Genomic DNA, 23,024 nt, shown 5'->3' with positions numbered 1-23,024 from the left:
TATAAGCCAAGGCATGAAAGACAGATTTAGGGATGATAGGCTCTGTAAATATCAGAATTTCCTTCCTTGGCTGCCCTTCTCTATTGAGATTATGCAGCTTTAATAATGCAGGAAAAAAGGGTAAACTGGGGAAAATCCAAGTAATTTAAATAGTATAGCTAGAGGGAGAAAACAGTTTGTTTAGAATATTTGGCAGTCAAGCAACAAACTTTATTTTCCTACACTGATGGAACTCTTTCAAGTTTTGATCCATTACCATAGTAAACTACACTATGACTAGCACTGCCCTTTTTTGTTTATTTCTATTAAAATAATAACCAAGTGAATTAAAATAGAGAAATAGCAAGTTTTTATTCAATTATATGGGAACAAATATCCAAAACCATTCATATGGATGTTAAATTATGAAGCTCACATTTATAAAAATCTTTTATCAATAGATCATCTGCCAATATCTGTCAATACTGAGTGACAAGGCAAATAGCTCTTCTTAGAGATCTACATATTGGTAAGTCCTGTCCATTATACAAGACTAGAGAAACAGGCTTCATGGCCCTGTGATATATATACTTTTAACTGCTCCTGTCTGTTTCTACAAAAAAAAAAAAAAAAAGAACCATTTTCTATTTTCACCTTTTGTAATGCATAAGGAGTATCTTTCAACTGTTAACTTCTCTTCCCTCTTAGGTGTGGGGAGATAAATGCACTGCTGGCATCTTCCAGTACTGTTGTACAGGGATTATTTTCTCCCTAAGTCACTAACTGGACTACATGCATAGCTCTCCAGTACACTTTTTGTTGTTAACTTAGAACATATATGCTCTCAGTCAGTGCTATGTAATAGGTGGAATGAGAGAAAAACACTCCAGCACCTAACAGTAACAAAGCCACTTATTTGAGCAGAAGAATAGCTATGTGACAGATTTGCAACAGCTCTCTTGAAGACCAGATTTTAGAGAGATAAATAATCTCGTACTGCAAAATACTCTGTTGATTTGCAGTATTAAATTACAAAATGTGATTTTATACCACTTTAATTATATTTAAATATTGCTGAAGAAGCATACATTACAACTATACTGCTGGGTAAGTATAGTGGCCAAATGCAAATGGGATTTGTACATTGAAAAAAAAGAGGGAGAGTGTCTACCTCAAAGTCAGAAAATATTAACATGAACTTTAACAAATTCCTTCTTCTTCACCTTGAAACTCCACATATTAAACAGCACAGTCTGTGTAATGTCAGGGGTAGATACAGCAAGCGTAATCTTTCAGGCTTCCTAATGACCCTAAAAGGGGAAAATATCACCATTCCTATTATCAGAAGTGACAAAAATAGCGATGGTGTTGCAAAATTAAAAGAAATGTGATAAAAGGAAAATAATTTAACCAAATTTAGTATGAATCTACCACAGAGACAATCCTCTTCTGGAGAATAAAAAGTTGAGACAAAGCTCAAAAACAAGTTAAATATTAAAAGCTCGGAAAAATTCTTAATGTCTTAAAGAAACAGTAAAAATGAACAAAGTAGTGTCCATTTGCATTAGGTACTGTTATACAAAAGAATCAGTAAAAAGAAACAGATTTTGCAGTCCTATCTCTATCCTTTTTTACCTGTCATTTCTGTTAGAAAAGATAAGAGGTTTCATTCTAACATACAATATAAGAAACTGAATGTTTCCATTAAATACAAACACTCAAACACTATTACAAATACAAACACTATTCTGGTCTCAACAGGTTGTGTCGGTTTCTTAACTTTGAGAAACTCTGAAGAATCCTTCAGGATTTAAAATTTTTATAACTATGAACATCTATTTCTTATAAGATTCCTTGGTGACATTTGCAAAATTATGAAGAAGACACTGGGGACCCTAGGGAAGCATGCTTTCTTTTAATTAGAACCAGTAGGAATTCTGCAGCTTGTAAATGGAAGTCATTTCTTGACATGTGCTTCCATGGTTTCATGAAAGATCTGTAAACTTACAGAAGTCCAGTGGCCATGTAATAAAATACTGTGAGCACTCCACAAAATTGGACTGTTTCCAATGATTTTATAAGTAGGATAAATTAGTGGTGGTGAATATGGAATACACAGAAGCATCCTTCCATGCATATCCAGAACAAGCAGAACAAGGGAATAAGGCTAGACTGTGCTTGATCTGCATGAAAGTTATATTTGCAGTCTTGTGTGATACAAGTTGCACACAGAGAACCATGGAAAGATCAAGCTTCTAATCTCTTTGTGAAAAATAGTTTCTCATCTTCTGAGAAAGGTGCTACCAAGTAATAGAGAAATAAAGTAGAGAAGTTATCAACAAGCTACAGGTATGGAAGCCATACATTCATTCAAAAATATAATAAAGAGCTCAGTAATTTGACTGCTTTAAAGCACCTTCTTCCATATGAGCTTCATTTCTTCAGCGAATTGCTGCAAAATACTCATAACTTTAACAAAATATTGTTTGCCTTTGTCAGTCCCTAAAAATGAAAATCTTGAGAAAATAGCAAAACTTAGTTGTAAGCCAGTTCTATATGTATCCTACATATTTTTTGTTTCTTTTTTTAGGAATACACTCATACATGTTTGCGGGGTTGGCTGACAAGGGGTCACTCTGTTCTGCAGCTTTTCAGCCAAAAATGTAGGGAACATAAGGTGACCTTCGACATAATTTGAGAGCTGACTTGGCCTGCGAAGTAAACAAAAATTCTAAGAAATTTAGTCCAAGATGCTATGGGTTTCTGGCACAGTGAAGACCAGAAGTTTTCTGTTGCATAGTTACATGGTATACCGAGAGAGAGAGAGAATATGATCCTAAAGTAATAGTGCATGTTGAGGCTTTGTAGTTGAAATATCTTATTTCCAGTAGATTTGGAATCATTCTGAAAAAGTTACAGTTAGCAACATTTGTCACCTTAGACAATAAGTGAGTCTTTACTGCAGCACACAAAGAATCCATTAAGCGTTTGACCTTAGAGATCTAAGATGTACTCTGAAAAGCATTTCTTCAAAGACCTTTGTAGTCTTCACAGATACTAAACATTTGCAAGTTATCTCTCTTGCTACAGGATGTCTACCCTGTTCTACAGTCTATATTTGTCCATTCTATTTTATCTTTAATATCTTCCACAAACAGGAAAGTACTTTTAGAAGAAAAAAATCTTTCATAGGCATTGTTGTCTTTCCCTTCAAAAATCAAACTCCAGATATCAATATAATCTCTGTTTCCTTGCTAACAGAAATCAATTTTTTTCTTTATACTTTAACACTATTACTCAGACATTGACTAAAACTTTTACCATTTGAAAGATTCCAGGGCATCATAATCTGATCACCTCTACAAAGGTTGCATGCTCAAGTCAGATGAAGGCTGATATGACCTTGCCACAGCCTTGCAGTGAAGCTGAGTCCTTCTGTAGGAATTCTCTCATGGGAAAGGAAACGCAGTACGCAGTGGATATAAACCATACCAACTGCACTTCAGGTGGTGCAGCTGAACTGGAAAATGCTTATTCCTCCCCTTTTCCACCCAAACTCTCAAAGTTAATCACCAAAAATTAATGTTCCCTGAGAGCTGTGTTAAGCATACCAAGCTGTACACATATCAGAAACTATATTAAGTTTTAAATTCTCCCATATGGCCCAAATACACCAGCTGGATTATATTTTCTGTTACGAGGTAATATATAATTAGCTGATAAAGTCGGTCTATAGGGAAGAGATTTTATAGGATTCATCCAAGCAATATCCAAGGCATTGCAATGACATCTCCAAATAGAAAGCATCTTCTGGAGCAGGATGCAGGATGTAAAGACTGGCTGATGTTTCTTTGCTTTCTTGTCCATTGGTGAAATTTGCACTAAAGCCAAATCCCTTTGATAAGATGCTTCATTTTGTTGGCAGATTCGATTTGTAACTTACAGGCAGTTTTCACATAAAAATTTTAACCCACGTCTATATGACAGTGAGTAGACAAGATATGTAGGATGTCAGATATGACTTTTCCTCTGCTCCACTCTTATTTAGCGTTGAATTAATAAATAAAGGAGAGAAAATAACCAAGTAGTAGAGACAAGGGGGAAATTAGTTTCCCAATGAGATTTTAAAAAGAGATGAAGAGCTGATGAAGCAGGTAGATAAAGTACCAGATTTAAAGAATTGGAAAGGAATATGACCTTTTTAATTTTTCTATCAATCTACAGCTGTATTTAATTAACTTCTATGAGGAGTGATGCTCACTCTTAAATTCTGATATTAAAGCAAACACTGCTATTTGTTTGAATATTTATTAGTATGAATTGAAATGAAGCATCCTGAATTTGAGTATGAAAATACATAAGAGAGTTTGAGGAAATTGACTTGATAGGAATAATGTGAAGATTTGAGCACATCAACGTGTAACAAATCTTAAAAGACAGAATTATTTTTACAAAAATTAATGTGGAAAATTTTAAACGAGGAAATAATTTACTCTTGCAGAATTGTATGCCTACAATAATATTCTGCTGTTTAAAGCAAATATATCTGTCCAGAAATACATGCACCATATTATTTCAAAGCCATAAAACATATGTACCATATATTACATACTATGTGTTCTGACAGCAAAAAGATATGGCACTCGACGTATGTGGAAAGGTATGAAATGATACCTTTGCCATTTTCTCTACATTTTTTTGAGGAACAGAGAATCTGGTGTTCTGCTCAGTGCCACTCTGATGACTGGCACAGCAGTAGCATGTTGCTGGGAGCCCTGGAGACGTGCCACACTCGCTTTTGCCCACGTGCCCGAGTTGTTTCATTTCAGTTTTTTCTCCCGTGTGAATTGCCAGTTTAGGGTGTGTGACTCATCACTGTTTAGGACAACAGATGTTGCTGTGTGGATTTAGCAAAGGAGACATTTTGTCATCCTTTTCTTTAGATGAATTCAGCTCTGCTCAGGCAGTATGTACATCATGCTTCTTTTCTCTCCTTTTTTCCCCTCTGCCCCCAAACCTGGCCCTACTCAAGTATCAGCTGGAGTCCTAACCTCAAGGAGAAGGAGCCACGTATTTTCATTAGTCAAGACAGACAGTTTTTATAAGAAGTACATCATGTAGTTAAGACAATTTCTGGGTGACATTTTGGGAAGGTGAAACAAAATTAGCGGACTGTGTCACATTGTTCAGGAGCAGGCATATCTCAGTTGGTGCTGTTGTGTCAGCATTGCTAGCATGTACTGTTTCTTTCTCTAGGCATATTCTTTTATTATTGCTAGGCATGCCACAGTGCGCTTGGTGCTGTTGCAAGCTTTCTGACTAAGTTTTGTAAATATCAGTGACAGGGTTAGGGAACAGGAAAAGGCTTATAACAACAGCGATGAGCATATGATCCCTTCAGGTGTCTGACCAGTCAGTAAGTTTTTTAAAATGTATACTCATTATAAAATAGTGAATACTACAGTGTTAGTATTGAATGGTCAGCTGAGCAGTTCTTAGCCTTATGCTAATTGTTCTTTTTTAAAATGAAAAATTTGTTCCTGTAATTTTTTTTAAATTATTGGAATTAGTTGAGGGATAAGTAGCAATCTGCTGCCTGTAAGTAAAGTGTTCCAGAAATTAACAGAAGCAAGAAATGTAGGGGCCATGAAACACTGCATTTTTGTTATATCTTCAGCACGTTCTTGTAAAAATGAGAGCACTGAGTAATTTGGATATTAAGAGCTTTTGGACAGTAGTACTAAACAAACCCTACTGTTTGACCAAAGCAGCAGGAGCAGATCAGCATGTTGCTGTGAGCCCACAGAGCTCCATGGAGCACTTCTGGCGTTCCTGGCTGTTCAGAGCTCCTGGGAAATGAACCATGTCTGGCAAATGTTTTTAAAAAATAATCACTACAAATGTGCTTTGGGAGATAATCATTAAAACGAAATCTCCTAGCTTATTTTAGCATAATAAGTGATGTTAAACAAGCTTCTCAGTTTTGCTATTCTGCTGTTATTAACCTAGTTTCCCAAGGGAAGAACTGTGAAAGGCTGAAGGATTCTAAAAAGAGAAAAAAATAGGTCTCCAAACTGTATAAAATGAGAGTGAATAATTAAGAGACTCTGCCCAGATATAATTTTTGCCTTTGGGAAGGAACCTAAGGTCCTTGCAACAGCCATTATTAATGACACTGATATAATTACTATTAGGAGAAAAAGAAATCTTGCCTCTAAATATCAATTAGGTACTGCAAAGGGTTTACCAAAGAAGTGGTAAGCTAGGGCAGCTCCATTAGGTGTCTGGTTTGGCCAGTCTTCCAATAGTTTTCTTCAGTTACTTAGAGCTAGCTTCTCACCATTTGTATTTAATAATAAAGTAGCCTACGGAGCTATTACTATTGTCATTCCTGCTGAAACAAAAAATCTTGACAAGAAATATGATGCTGTTTAAGCAACCCTAGTAGATTTGATTAAAAAAACATAGTTCAGTCGCTGCTGACCTTGTGTTTTTGTCTGTAGCCAATACCATCTTCCCCAAGGAAAATTGTGTGCACAATACGTATTTCAGTAACTGCTATAGAAGAGCTGCACAAATGTAGAAGTGCATTAATGGTTTTGAATTAATCATTTTCAAACTCTTTCAAAGATACAGGCATGAGAGGTATGCAAACTACTGCATACAACCATTACAAACTATCAAGACAACAAACTTAATACCCCACTAGTTCCATACATCAGAGAAAGCTAAGGAAACTAAATCCACCAATAATAGAGGTTGGTTCCTGAAGAAAAAAGGTATTATTCAATGTTTTTTTCTAGCTATTCAGCAGTTGAACTTTAAAAAAAAAAAAGTTTTAAAATAATTTATAAAATTTAAATTAAATAATATATTACATATTTAATTTTTACATAATAATGTAAACCACAGCAATCAAGAGTTAATTTTAAGCATGTGATTAGGTGAGCTCAAAAAATCAGAAGATCCTCATATTTTATAGTGCAGTAAAGTTCAGCTCACTCTGGAGATCAAACTTGAGATGATATTGATGAATGTGTTGTAAAAAAGGAATGTTGTCTTTTCAGAGTCAACATATCAATTGCACAGAAGGAAATGGTAACACATATAACATGTTTAATCTGGAAGTAACAAATAAGAGACTGCACTCAAAATATTATTGTTGTTGTATTATTACCCAGTTTCAGTGTGTTCACCTTTGAGTGTAGTTCCAGTAAGTTTTTGTAATACCTGAAGTTAATGAGAGTTTTAACTTTTTCAGGTACCTTAGCACACATTCAAGTGTCAGACTTTGGGTTTGAAACTTTGACCTATTTTTACAAAAAGAAAGATGATTTTTGTGAGCAGTGGTCTTAAGTATAACTAAGGTGACTGCTAAATGACTATCTAGTCAATATTAATTTCCTTATATATGTTAAATATAATGCCCAGATACCCATTGCTCTAAAATATGTCAGAAAGTTTCCTTTAGACTTTCTTAAAATAAGAACTACCTTAAAAGTTCCTGAAAGTCTCTGTGAGCCCGAACTATTTCAAAAACTGAAGCTTGGTCAGTGTTTTAATAATACATAAAATATGTACTTTACAAAAATTGCTTGTTCCCAACCATAAACATGAATTCCCAGAATAAATCAACAAGATATGTACTTTGAGACATGGCTAAGGTAATAACTTTGTCTAAATGAAGGAATGTTCCAGTACAAGGTATTATTTCACTTATAGTTTTTTCCTGCTCTCCTTGATGCATTTAGGAGATATTTGGGGAAATAGAGCTGAAAAGGCATGTATTCTTTTTTGGAGATAATAGAGGATGTGACTTTTTTCTTCCTTTTTTTCATCTAAAGCTGCATAGCAACTGCACCCTAACCATGCAGAAGGAAAGATTGTTATTAGTTTTCCACTTTTCTTTTTTTTTTTTCCACACCAAAGCCACAGACTACATAATGTAGACAAACTTTTTTATTTAAAGTAATGATGTCCCTGAATTAGTCAGGCTGGGAGAAGAGAGGAAAATCCAAAGAGTAAAAGGAAACTCTTTTAAGGAGACCCATTCTATTTTGATGGAATAAACCATATTATTTTCTGTGTTTAATATTATTATAAGCCTTTTACAGTTGTACTAAATAAAAGTTGTGCTAAATTGTTTTTGTTGTGACTGAAAATGCACATAGGCAAGCCTTTCATTCAGAAGTGTGATTTCTTTAGCCAACTCTTATTCTTAGAAAAGGTATATCGTTTAGTAATTCACAGGTAGTTTTGTAAGTTTTGTACTTCAATAAAATCATGAATGTTTGTGGGTTGTTTTTTTTTTTTTTGACTTAAAGAAATGTAATGCGGAAAAATCTTTTCATTTTTTATTTTTTAATGTACTAGTATTAATAGTTTCAAAGTGCCCTTTCTTGATGTTCTTGTCAGGGAAGCTGAGTTAACAACCTATTATTATGTACTCCTTACCAAGCTGTTAATAGCTTTAGAGTATTTTGCAGGAATTCACCTGCTGCTCATAAAAACATTTATGTTGCTGTAGGAACTTCACCAGGTTGATGCATCTTGTATTTGCAATGACCTTGCGAAAACTATCTGGTTTTCTTGTATATACTGCCAGAAGTACTAGTGTATTATATTATCAGAATAGCAATTCTTTAGTGATTGAGACTTCTTCTTTAAAAAAATATGGTCTGTACCTGTCCTTACTTTTTTTCAGATTAAAAATTTTGTGTTTTACCAACTCAAAAAATACTGTTTTAGATGAAGTTAGTTAAATTGGAAATGGACGCTTCTGTGATGCAAAAATAGAAACAAAATTTTCTTTGTTTTGAAAGTGGAAGATCAGCATTTTAGTTTACCTGTTAGATTGTTTGCTTCATCCTTCAAAATTTATGTTAAACTAGTCGGAAAAAGACTTCAGTATTTGCCATATACTCCTCTATTAACTCACTGAGGTGTTTGAAGAAAACATTAATTTAAATAATTTGTATATTAATTAATTAAATTATCATGTGTTTTAATATACAAATTATATTAATTAATATAATACATAAATTATATTAATTGGTTAAATTATTAATTAAATACTACTTTTGGTGTAATGCCCGCATGAGCAATATAGTCATGATTCCAGAGATGAATTCAGCCCTTTTAAGTTAACATTACAAGACAGATGTTTGCTGTCTGCATGTGTACAGGTAAAAAAAATGCACATACTCACTAATACACAAAGAACGTAATATTTCACTGAATTTCAATATCTATTGACAAATTCATATCTGAAGAGCTTTGCATAATGACACATGCTACACAATCTCAGGGTTGTACCGATATAGAGATCAGCAGGTTTCCTCTTGCCTCTCATTTATCACTTTTATTGGAATGATTAAATTCAAACTTTAGTTAGTGTCAGAGTTTGTATTTTGGAATCAAAAGTGATTTTGGTTGAGTGGTGTTGAAATATATATTACTGTTTTCAGCATTATTCTGAACTTGTAAGTCCTGATTTTCTCTGGAGAAGAAAACAGTTGTCCCAAAGAACTTCATACACACACACACACACACGCAAAGTTATCATGTGAAATGTAACATTCATGTGGATTTAAATTAGTTCTATTGACTTCAGTCGTTTACTCCATCTTCACAATAGCAATCTGAATCAATTCTATCTATAAAAGTAGGTAATTTGCTTACTTAAATAAAAGGGATAGTATTGTTAGTAACACTGAACCACAATTAATAGCTCTCTTTTGTGTGTCTATAAAGCAAATCAACAGCTATGGATAGTTTCGCTTTAAACATGGCTTTTTTCAAGCTGTTACGTATCACTAGGACTCTTTTCCGTAGCTGCCATTTTTTTCTTGTAGGTAGGAATATATACAGTAGCAAAGGGAAACAGAAAACTGTACATTAGTCTGCTGTTCTAGGAATAAAAGATGATATTTATGTAGATGGTTCTACCTAGGCACAAACCAGTCTTAAAATCAGCCCTGTCACTGTACCTGTCCTCCCACTCCAAGATGCTGAAATACATTTTAAAAGGAGTTGGAAAGGCTTGTTGCTTCAAGAGGTTTTTAATACAGTATGCAGTCTTCACAAGGGCATTTGTAAAAATGTATACACTACACAAAGCAATTAAAATTTTCCCGTGAAGGAAAATTCTTACAAACCTGGAAAAAATATACACCACATAACAGGAGCCCTAATCCAAACCCTGGACCTAACTACCTGTGGGCATTGTAAGGGTTCTGAAATTGGGTAAATTAAACATTTTTTTGTCAACACCATTAAAGCTGGCTGAGTTTTGTGTAGCATGTTATACTATCAGTGTTATACTATATTTTTAGGCTTGCTAGATTGAATTGTATTTCACAGCTTTGAAAGTATGTTGGTCTTTTTTTTTTTTCGTAAAAATAGAGCACTGGCAACATCATATTTTAGGAAGTCACCATCATCTTCTGAAAAAAATTGAATCATTGCCTTTGTATTGAACTTTCACTTCAGTTCTAAGAGAATTCTTTACTTCAAAAATGTCTTCACGCTTCAATATGAGATAGAGGAACCACTTGTTTGGGTACTGCCGTGGGGGAATGCTGCAGTTTTGTGTGTACAGCATTACTGTAATTATACCAATGCTGATAATGCTAGAAGAATACCTGACATACATCTCAGCAGCTTAGGGACCTGGAGGTGTCTGGACTGTTGCTTTTTACATTTCAATTTTGGGGTGGTCTTTTTTTTTGTATTACATAGGTTGTCCCTTTTTTTTGTCTTTCCTCCAAGGTCTTGCATTTTCAATTTAAAAATGTCATCATATAGTCACCTACTTCCCATCTTTAACTAGAAGTACAATGCCTATGATTTACAGAAGTATATTGGGTTTGACTGAACAAATCACTGATATTCATGGTTATTCACTATTTCTCATAGATGAGGAACTATACTATATTCAACAAAATCACCAGGAAGCAGACAACAAAACTAAAGATAGTTATTTTTTTAAAAACAGTTCACAATTAAACTTGTTGCCTAAAGATGTTTTGGAAGCCTCTAGTAAAATTGGTTCAAAAACATAATTAAATTTGTGGAAGAAAAGTCTACCATGAGCTGTAAAATATAATGAAGTATATTTAGCTGATTAAGAAACCCACTAATCTGCAAATTGCTGGACTCGGGGCTTGGGGGATGAGGTGGCAGTGTTGCAGGTAGGCATGGGGAAGAGGAACTTAGATTTCTTATATGTGTCTCAAATCTACAGTGGCATATACCGGTCCTGATTCAGAAACTTGAACTACAAATCTTACACACCAAATGAATGACTTGGCAGTTAGCCTACTGGCTGTATGTATGTGGTTCTGTGGGCTTGTCTCACAGCAGAGAAAGTCACAGAAGGCTTCCAGTCTTAAAATTTTTGAAGGATTGCATCTGTTTCCTGTTGAGTATTATTTGTCAGCTGGTTTATTATCTGATTACAAAGCAAAGCTAAGCATTAGCTATCTCAGAGGACACTACTTTACTATCCAAAGATGACAGCCGCTCTTTGAACACTAGTTGAGTTGATTTTCACCAATAATAAGGAAGTTCATGCTTGCTTTTTCCAAACTAGAAAAGATAGTGCAGAGAAAAAAATAAAAAATAAAAAATAAATGAACGAATGAAAAAAAAATAAGAAAAAAACTCAAGAAGAACTGGAGAGGCTGAAATTTTTATATGCTTAAGTTAGAAAGGCTACTGAAGACACTGTTGCAGAGGTTTTCACAGGTAAATATTTTTAATTAGAAAACACATGTTATCAAAGTAGTTCATAACTGCTGGAAAGATGGAATTTAATGTTTGAGATTATCTGACAATTCTAGTCATGTTTCCCAGCTCCCTTTATTATATTCTGATTGCACCTTGTTCAACCACCAACTTAAGGCACAGACCTGTTTTTATTCCTCTCAATTTAATCCCCTTGTCAGTATGATCAGCTGTGTCCTATCTGCTGCCTTCACACCTGCTTTTCCTGCTTGGCCCTCCATGTAAACCACATAGCATTGCTCTTCCTACCTCTCACCTCACTGTGCTTGTGGGAGTGTTAACTGTAGCAGAGTCACCGCATCCTCCCTTCTTCTCACTTAATTTTCCCTTTTTTTTTTTTTTGTGTGTGTGTGTGTGGTTTACCTCACATTAACTCATTTTTGTCTTTCCAGGTATATAATCCAATTAAAATGAGGTTTGGCTGGGTTTTGACCTTTCCATATTTTCTTTATGATTGGTTATCTGCTCTTCCCCTTTCCTAGTTGACAGCTTCACATTATGTATGGAGAAAGTGATGAGCTGACTGGCAGGCAATCAGAATATAAAATACTGAAAGGCCAAACAGATAAAGCAGACTTTAGTATTTCAGCTCCCCATACTGTTACATCTCAGATTAATGACAAGGGAGGTTGAGAAGGGAAGGGAGAAGATTACAGCCTGAAGTGGCTGATGCTTTAAAATTCTGCAGGTTTCCTCTCTGAAGCAAATACTATAATCACCTGCAATTTTCTTTATGGCCCCACCTTTTCCTGTCAGAGTTTTCCTCTTAGGTCAGATTGGTTGTCACAGCCTTGTAATCACTTTTTTTAAATTTACCCGAAGTTTGTTAGACAGCTGGAACTGTAAGGTACAACATTTTTAGCAAGCATTTTTTTAAGAAGGTGAATGATATCTTTGACTATTATTGCTATTATTGTAATATTTCTTATCTCTCTATATATTTCAATGAGGCTTTACCTAATCCTGCTGATCATACTGTAATCAGATAGTAATTAATGTTCAGAAGCACGTTTGAACCTATGAATCTCTTCTCTAAAATCTTCCAGATATTGTTGTTGGCATTCATGTTAAGAGATACACTATAGGTCAAAATAGCCTAACAGAAAATCATGTACAAAATGTTATAAAGATAAGCTTTCAAAGATAGATTTTGAGTTTCCCAGGTGTAGTTAATTTTCCTATTTTTAATGTGGTTACTCCTCTTTACAGTGATATAAGTGAGATAAGAAGCAATATATGATTAGGGGCAATAAACATTTCAAAATCATTTTATAGGAATAGTCACACTGCAAAAAAAGAACATATTTTGGGGGAATTATTGGAGACAAGTTTGTTGTGAGACAAATCACAGGCAATTTCCATAAATTACAACTATGGAGGCTATATTTGTCTTAGAAAACACAGACAGTAGTAACCAATTCCACAGTTTGCTATTATTTGACTGCAACAGATTCTGTTTGAACTGATTAATCACATTTGACTATACGTACTAATCACCTACTGTTTTATTCTAATATGTATTGCAACGTTAAAGTTCAGTTGAGCTCAGAGGAAATTACGTGCCATCATGGTTTTTCCAAGGGAAAACTATGGAAGGAGTAGGAGTTTTCCTTTCACGATGGCCCAGAGCTACAATTAATGAAAGTTCTCGGCTTCCAGAATTGTGGCCATTCCTTTAAAATAATAATGCTTCCTCTGTAGGTTACATTGTGTATATCCTTCAAACTGATGTATCTAGGAAAGTAGAAAAATGTGAATAAATGGTCTCATAAAAGATTCTTTTTTATTATTGGTGCTTTTATTTAAACATTCATAATGTCTGAATCACAGAATTCGGAATCTTCTTTACTTTAATGCAGTACTTATTCAGCTTTGATATTGTGCTTTAATGCACAGGAGAAAGACCTGGTCTCTGTGACATATAGATTGAATCTCTATTAGCATTTCCTCCTTTTAGATGATAGTGCTCCAAAAAGGCTGAGGAGGATTGTGTGGCTTAAGTACAGAATTTCCTTGGTAGAAGACAATGGATATAATCCAGAAAATCTATTTGCAAACAGTTGATACTAAATTCAATTGTTGTTTCTGTGGATTCTTTCTGCACACATGCATTTGGAAGTTGTAGGTAGGCAACAAGTGTGTTTTCAGCTGGCAGAGGCCTATGAAAACCCTTCCACCAGTGTCAACTTAAGAAGGCTTCTCAGTTACTCATGGGATTCAATGAACTGAATGCGTTGATTGTCATTCATAAAATTAGCTAGGCACAGAGTAAACTGCAAGAGAGTGGTAATTCCTGGAGCTCCCTTTATATATTTTATAAGATATAAAATTATATTTGGTTATCTTTTTCAATTGCTAAATTAAGTACTGATATTATTTTGATTAGAGCCGTGTTTCTCTTTACTACTTAAATACTAATAGTGACAAATGTTAGACTGAAAGGGCCTGACATTTTATCAGCACTTTACTGGTAAAGTTAATCTTTTAAAGGCTACTTGAACATGAAAAGCAAAATTCTACATTTCAGCTTTTATTTCCATTAATTTTTCTTTGCAGTATATATTTTCAGTAATATTTTTTTCTCACCCATAAAATCGTATATAAATTCTTTGATAGCAGTAGGAGTCTAAACTGATAAAAGGTATTCACATTTTGTTCAGTCTTTATCAGTATTTTACTTTATGTACGTGCACAACGTCTTCATTTCTGTGCTATTGCCCTTTGAAATAAGGCGGGGGAAAAAGAGAGAGCAGCATGTTCTGATAGGGGTGATATACGAAGGTTTATCTGTTTGTTTGCAGGTTTTAAATATCATCAGAATGATGATATTTTCTTTTGAGCTTATGAGAAAAATGCTAATATCATGATAGTAGTGCATCTGGGTGTTGAGTGAATATAACATTCATAAATAAAGTAGCTTCTTTCAGTGATGTGTAATGAAGAACTATCTTTTAGTCTGATGATATTATACAATAGAAGTATTTCGTTACAGCATATGTTGATGGAACAGATTCAGCTATTCTGATGTATTATGAAAGCAGAAAACTTTTCATTATTTTTTATACTCTGATACTGCTGCTCCATGAAATCAGTTTCCCTAGTCTTCAGCCATTAGCACCACTGTAAATTCCAATCAGTCAGCCAATGTATTTAGATCTGAAAAAATATTTTGTTAATAAAACCAAATACAAATTTAAGATAGATATGTGTTCAGATACTTGAGTAGTGTTCGCTACAGGAAAGAGTTTGATTCTGAAAAGTGCTTGTGTTCATGAACAGACCAAACTGTCATGGATTTGTGAACACTGTCTCTCAGAAGCACGACAGAATCCAGTGACAAGAAGGATCACACAAACAACAAGAAAAATGCAATTTCCTTAGAAATAGAAAAAAACATGTTCAAAGTTCATATTATAATTCTATGTTTAACTTGGATAGTCCTAGGCTCTGTATTACGTTGTGTAATAACATTGATATCTCTTGTATGGATTATATTTATGTTTTATTAACAGGTTTTCCCAAGATAGATTTGCAGTAGGTTATGGAAGAGGTCTTAAGAATTTCCTCATATCAGATTCTGACTAGTAGTTGTGAGAGTATATTTTGTTAGATAGACTAGTTTAGCTTATGCTTAAACCATCAGCCCCTGTGTTCTCAAAACTACTTCTTACAAATCCTGTGCCATCTAAAGATCACAATGTTGGTTTGAAAATAATGTGAAGGATCAGAACATTTCTCATATTTCCTGTCTTATATGAACCCTGAGCCATATGTAAGGGCCAACAGTTTGCTTCCTACTTACATGCAATGGGAAATACAGCTATATGAGTGAAACTATTCTTTCATTTTGCAGATTATGTACAAATCCTCTGTAGTTATCAGTAAATACAGAACAGATGTAGTCCTTGGCATTTCCTGTGATCCCGATCCTGTCACTGTCTATCTATCACAGAGCACACTGTAGCTTCTTCTAGCCCACAAAACTAAGCTTCCTTTCCATGGAAAATAAGGTACATGACAGTATGTATGGCTGATACATGTCTAAATTATGACACAACATAAAATCAGGTTCTGGTAAAAGCATGCCTAAACATCCAGGAAGTACATCCAAGTCTTGCAGTTTAAGATTCAGTTTATGAACCCCAAATCCATGCAAGAGCAAGTACATATTATCTGTGGCAAGAATGAGACACAGCATCCCATACTTCTCCACACATTGGAATTGAGGTGTTTTATTCTGAGACTGTCTTTAGTCTCCCTGGTCATGGCAGAAGGTTGACCAACCTTGGGAGTCAAAGCTTTCTGTTTACTCCTAAACTTCTCTCTGTGGAAAGCTCTGGCTTCCAAGGTAGGTTACAAATCTTGTCATTGTCATGAGGAGAGAGTAGTGGCAAAGTCATTCTTGATCCTTGGTAACTTCTGTCTCCACAAGTACAGCTGTACGTCTGTTACAAACTGCAGATAGGATTACCTAATACTGTATTGGGTAGTGTTATTAGCAGAGATTGATGGAAGCTGAAATTTTCCAAAAGGACTGGAAAATATACTCCATGATTTCAGTGGAACAAAATGAAATAGAACAAAAAATAATATGTCATGAATTCCCCATCTGGACGCCTACCTGGGCAACCTGCTCTAGGGAACCTGCTTTGGCAGGGCAGTTGGACCTGATGATCTCTTGAGGTCCCTTCCAACCCCTACAATTCTGTGATTCTGTGAATGCAAATTTTGCTGGACTACACCTTGTCTGCTTCCTAATGTTTTCTTTAAGAAGCAAAACTCTTAAACTTGTATTCGTAGTGGTCATGTTATGTTGATGGAGCACTTCATCACCTTTTCAAGTAAGGAAAATATTTCTTTAGTAAACTCAAACTTCCTACTGCTGGTCACTACATTGAAGGAAGGATGTGTGTGTGTGTATTCCTCCACAACGAAATGTGGTAGGTATTGCAGTTACTGTCTCAGTTGCATTTTCATAGACATTGCAGAATATTTCTTTGTACTCCAGCAGTATGTGACTGATACAGAATAATAATCTGTGTCTTGGTCAGAACATCTAGTAGTTAATAAATTCATCCACTTTTCTCCTCTACAGAAAATTGAATAATATCCAATATACTGTCAGCAGTGCCTTAAACTGTAAGGTCATTTGGCTAGTTCCAAATACACATGGGGTTGTTATATCTGTCCTTCTGTAAATCTTATTTTGGAAGAAGGCCACAACCTCCTTTCATTCAAAGACAGACAACTTTGTCATTGGCATAAATGACTACTGGTCAGTTGAGTACCATGAATATACTTCTTTCAGTAGTGAATTCTGTTCTTAGTACTCTATTTTCCACACCTCATTATGAAGCATGATTTAATACTTACAACATCTAAACTGTATTCTTTTTCATGAACTAACAGCTTCATTGCTGTCAGTCCGTAAATCCTTTCAAATTTACAACCTAAGTTTAAATTGAGGCTTAACATCAAGCTTTTTTGCAGGGAAAATGTTCTTTGCTGTTGTAATTAAGAAGAGAAGAATACAATAAATTCACCAAACGAAAAAGAAAAAAAAAGGCAGAAAAAGAAAGAGAACTGTTTTTTTAAGAAAATGGTTGAGAGAAATGAAGTTTTTTGCCAAAATCACAACGTGAAAGTAATTGAAAGCTAATGCATGTCGCTGTGAAACCCTTCCCCATTTCTTCTATTTTGTCAGTGTGATTTTTATAAAAGTTGTTTATCTTGACAGATAATTTATCATATTTTTTTCTTATGGCACAAAGCACTGAATGACACAATATGATGAAATGTGAGCTACAAACATCACCATCTACAATACCATATTGTGGCTGCCTAAAAACATGTAATAGCTTCTTGCCTTTTTATGAAAGAAATAGAAAGAGTGGTCAGTCATTAAAATGTCTTTCAACTGTCATCACCCTAAAAATTGCAACCGCATCAATCTAGACATAATGTTTACAAATTAGGTTCCAATAACTGAAAAAAATATTTGGATGATTTTAATCTGCAGGGTCTGAAGGTAAGTATCTGCTAGTGTTTCTTCACTGTTTGTGTATGCTAAGGGTAACAAAATGGCACATTTGCTGTAATTTGGAAGTTTCCTGATTTACAAGAAAAAGTGACTTTAAATCTTTTCTACACAATTTTCAGGATCCAATGGGTTTTTAATAATCTGGCTGTAATATTATATATATGCTGCAATAACCCAGAAGCTAATACACATTTTCTATTAATTAGCAGACAAAGCAATGTCTTCCAATATCAAACATACATTGATATATTTCTATTTCAATTATCAGAAACATTTTTATTTTCATTTCCCTTGAGCCATCATTAGCAAGAGAGGAAAAAAAAATGTTCCTTAATTATCGGATATATTGTTGGCTATGCCTGAGACTTTGAAACACTATAAGTGTAAGTAAATTTTGGAAAATAATAGCATTTACATTTCTGACACATGAAGTTATCAACATGAAGAATTAAAACAATACCATGAAACACTGTTTTTTTAAACTCCTGTGTGGTCTTGTTCTCTCTGTTTTCAGACCTCTTTGATACAAAGGAAGTTCTGCATTTTATTCTTTAAAACTGTTCTAGAATTATTCTTCTAGTCCACTCCATTTGCACCTCTTTGTCAGTCTTCTGTGAATCAGTGAGGAAACAGCGTAAACTTCGTGATAGTTATTGCTGTCTTTATTGACTGGAAATTCATCTTTCTGATCTTTCTAAAATGAAAAGAAAAAAAAAAACCTTTTTTATGGATACAAATTACTGTTAATCAGCTGTCTTGATTAAATGTTGCCATCACGGGCCTTGTCACACTCATTGTCTTTGACCAACTAGAAATAAGAAATTATACTTGATAACTGTTCCACATCCTTGGCTAGGAAACAGCTATATCCCAAGTGCTGTATTCTACACATGCTGTGGCTAGCCTGTAATAACAGATATAACATAGCAGATATAGATCAGATTGTTTTCTTCAGAAGTTCGTTGCTGACACTGACCTTCTGCAAGAGTAAATCTGAGCAGATCTTGGGGAGTTTCCACTATTTTTGACATTTCCATTTTCATCCCCCTCTGAAAGAACCTATTTCTTTTTCTAATTCCATCCAAATATTCTGAAACTTCATTTCTGAATTCCAGCAAGTCATAAAAAAGAGTAAAGTATTAAATGCTCTGTACTTGATTTCAAGCAGCAAGGTGGTCGGAGGAAAGGAAATGGCTGTCAACTACTAGCTTGTACAGTGAAATCCTTTAGCTGATAATTTCCTCCTTACCTCACAGGCTGTGGAGCCTAAATACAAATTTCCAGAGTGTCCCAGAGTATAAAGCCTCTGCCCAGCTATGTCTGGATGATGATGGATGGGGCACACAGTGCTTGCTAAATCTTTGAATGGAAGCATAATAATATCTGTACAGAACAAACATGTGCTATTTACATAAGCATTAATGAACATGTCCAGAGTCTTTCCTATCATGTCTTTTCCTGGACTGAAATGTAAAATTAGTGTCTTGGAATGATACTATATTATTTAACAGGTAGGATCACAAACAAGGCTATACCTATGATTTCTTTTTCAGTCACACAATTTAGTGTGGCCTTAGGACAGTGCAAAATTGCTTGTGAGTTTTTTATTATTTTGTTTTGTTTTGTTCTGTTTTAGTTTGGTTTATTTTTTCCCCCTAATTCTTGGATAGAAAGCTGTGCAGAGGAAAAGGATCTGGGGGTGCTGGTTGATGCTCTCCTGAACATGAGCTGGTAGTGTGCCCAGGTGGCCAAGAAGGCCAACAGCCAACTCAGGAATAGTGCAGCCAGCAGGAGCAGGGAGGTGATCGTACCCCTGTACTCAGCTCTGGTGCAGCCACACCTTAAGTACTGTGTTCAGCTTTGGGCTCCTTACTACAAGAAGGGCATCAATGCCCAGAGAAGGGCTACGAAGCTGGTGAAGGGCCTGGACCACAGGTCCTGTGAGGAGCGGCTGAGGGAACTGGGGGTGTTCGGTCTGGAGAAGAGGAGGCTCAGGGGAGACCTTACTGCTCTCTACAACTACCTGAAAGGAAGGTGTGGGGAGCTGGGGGTCAGCCTCTTCTCACAGGTAACTAGTGATAGGACTAGAGGGAATGGCCTCAAGTTGAGCCAGAGGAGGTTTAGGCTAGAAATGAGGAGACATTTCTTCTCAGAAAGAGTGGTCAGGCATTGGAACGGGTTGCCCAGGGAGGTCGTGGCATCACCATCCCTGGGGGTGTTTAAGAAAAGGTTGGACCTGGTGCTTAGGGACATGGTTTATTGGGTGACATTGGTAGTAGGGTGATGGTTGGACCAGATAATCTTGGAGGTCTTTTCCAACCTTAATGATTATATGATTTTGTTAAAAGACTTAGTCTCTTTGGGTAGAAATATACACACTTTACTTAGCAGCTTCATTACTAAGTGAATTCAAGTCTTGCGTTCTCCAAAACTGCATAACCTGGCCAAGTTACTTGTTAAAGTATATTAGCCCTCTACACACAAAAGTCCCTGGAAGTTGCACATATAACAAGGGTATAGAATAGAAATTAGCTCTTCATAACACACTGACTATTTGTGAAATTTCTATAAAGAAACATGGGAACTACTCTGCGTAAGCATTTTCTATTTCCTTGCAAATCTAAGTATTAACCTATTATACCTTTTTTTCTCAGATACGTTCTATTTTCAAACTGAAGCAAGCTTAATCTCAATATGTATATATACATATAAATGTTCCTCACCTTAATATGGTTTTCTGTCAGAAGAAAATTGATTTTTTTCTGAAATTTCTCAGAAAACGAAAGCTTAAAATCCACTAACCCTCTCAAAGTGAAGTTATAACATTTCAAGTAATAGGGGAAATCTGATATTTAGAACAGTTGTTAGATCATGTGTTAATTGTAGTCTCCATTCATAAGAATACGTGGACAGTGTCCTACTATTTCAATTTAAATATGTATTTCTTGATTTTTCAAAATCTTTTCATAGACAGTGGAACAAATCAACGCTTCCTCTTACTCCAGTTTCTCAAATTCTTTCCACTGTTTGAATTGAGCATTAAATGCTATTATTTTAGATAGTGGTCATTATTGTGTACCTTTCTTTCCTTCACTTAACAGAATGATTAAGTTGTTTTTTTGTGTTTTTTTTTTCTGATTTATTTTTCTTAACCATCTCTTTGTATGCCTACTGGGGGAATACTGATATACCTCCTGCCCTATGCTAATGTGACTGTTACACCTTGACTGAAGTTGACTCAATGTGTTTACTGTTTGTCTTATATAAAAAATGTGTGTTGCTCAGAAGAGGTTAAGAGTTCAACAGAATTTAATTGAAACCTATTCTGCTGGCTGTATCTCTTCTGTGAACTGGATTGCTTCCTTCTTAATAGGCTGGAAACATCCTTTGAATAACATATACAGTAGTATTACTGCATGATACAATAAATGTATATGGTGCCCAATGGGTACCACAGTCGGGTTATTAAGCTCATGTGTCAGTTTGGGGACAACTGCTGTAATACAGAAAAGTTAGCCTTAAGGCACCATATAAAATATTACAGATTACTGATTTATTGAGTGATGGTAACTAATGACAGGAAATACACTCTCTCTTAAATTATTCCCTCACGTAAAAGCATAGTCAATGATGTGCCTAGCAAAGCTGCACTTTGTGCAGCAATCAATGTGGCTGATCTCCATACTACAGCAGCTTGTCTGCAGTAGTAATTCCCAGTGATCTCTGTAAGGGTCAGGAATTCTCAGCAGATCCCCAAGATCAACTCCTAGGAAATTAACAGGGGAATTTCACAGGAAGTGTCTCTTTTACAGAGTGTGAAAGGGAATTTCATGTATGGCTACATTACAGCTACCTGGAAAAAGAAATAAAGTTCAACACCAGTGAAGCAGTTGAACCATGCTAGAAGTTTACAGACTTTAAAGAAAAAGTTAATTTTTATTTTCTTTTACCCACAGGTCTACCCACGGATAGCGCCGGCATTTTGGCACTACCTGCGGGTAGAAGTGAGTAGCGGGTATTTGAATACTCCCACATCTTTACTTTACAGCTTACTAGTACTTACTGACCTCCTAGTTTGTCCATTGTGCAAAAACAGTTAGCTGCCATTTTAGCTGTCATTTTCTGTGAATGTAGTCTTGTACTAATTCCATATTGTTTTGACTACAGTGTAATTACTAACCTAAGTCACAAAGATGTGATATGTTTATATGCAAGACTAAGGACAAAAAAAAATGAAATCTAAGTCAAGGCCATATCATACATTGTGATTATAACACAAAATCAAAGTACTGAAATCCATATCTGCACCTCCTTTTATAAAAACATTTTACATTCATGAGAAGAATGTGGAGCTTCAGTTTTGCTATATAATTTTTACAAAATTTGTACAACTCAACTTGATATCATTTCTCCCCTCTTTTGTCCCTCAGGAGCATGAGCAGCTCAGCTATTCCTCCACAAGGTCCAAGGCTCCAAGTGTTATCATCACAGGTCTCAAGCCAGCCACCAAGTATATATTTCATATCAGAGTCAGGACGGCAGCAGGATACAGCGGCTATAGCCAGAAGTTTGAATTTGAAACTGGAGATGAAAGTAAGTTTTACTGAAGGGAAAAAGAAATCAAATACAATAGAAGTAGCATTTAATTCTATAGCAGTCAGACATTGAAGTTTGAATGTCTGAATCCATACAATATGCTTATCACAGAGTGACCACAGCTGTATGATAAAAAAGTAAGTAAGCCTCAGCCTCACACTTCTGGATTCATTTATTTTTTTGAGCAGCACGTAGAAATTTGAGACCACTGTTCCAGCTGAAGGAGTGTTTCCTTCTGTAAGATTTCCTGGTTTGTTCCATATCCTTTCACTTTTCACTTAAAGATGGCCTTCCTTTTAACATGTGGAATAATTCTGAGTAAGTCTTACGTGTTATGTAAGTCCAGCAGCTTCATGCAAGCTCTTAAAACATAGAGGTGGAGTCTTTTCTCTACAGTTTTTAGTCCCAGAATCTATAATTATAAAAATTAAAACTTTTATATGTATTTCAACAAGTCTACTAAATTTGCCAATGAGAAGAAAAAAACCCTACATATTCTTGAATTACATGCAAAAAGACTTGACTCATGCTCTGAACAATTTTATATTGATCTTATATATTACCCTGCACTTTCAAAGAAACCATGAACGAGTTATTTACAAGCGTTTGAGATAAAATGAGT

At 35.2% G+C, this 23,024-nt stretch overlaps 1 protein-coding gene across 15 annotated transcripts in view; it reads left to right on the top strand.

Annotated features, from left to right (window-relative positions):
• The window catches only part of EPHA6 (EPH receptor A6), a 568,875-nt gene that overhangs the window by 403,129 nt on the left and 142,722 nt on the right, over positions 1 to 23,024 (top strand). For 13 of the 15 annotated variants that reach the window (XR_013952651.1, XR_013952652.1, XM_080597214.1 and 10 more), the window contains 2 exons: positions 21,763 to 21,810; positions 22,237 to 22,399. Coding sequence is in view for 13 of the 15 variants with exons in the window: in XM_080597214.1 (XP_080453340.1) it covers positions 21,763 to 21,810; positions 22,237 to 22,399 (211 nt within the window). In the remaining 2 variants the exon portion in view is untranslated. Of the gene's footprint in view, positions 1 to 10,341; positions 11,728 to 21,762; positions 21,811 to 22,236; positions 22,400 to 23,024 lie in introns of those variants that run through there. The other 2 variants (XM_080597210.1, XM_080597211.1) reach the window with 2 other exon arrangements.

The sequence above is a fragment of the Anser brachyrhynchus genome (assembly GCF_964034855.1).
Source record: "Anser brachyrhynchus genome assembly, chromosome: 1".
In the NCBI taxonomy this organism is placed as follows: domain Eukaryota; kingdom Metazoa; phylum Chordata; class Aves; order Anseriformes; family Anatidae; genus Anser; species Anser brachyrhynchus.
This window is presented reverse-complemented; position numbering and strand designations above follow the sequence as displayed.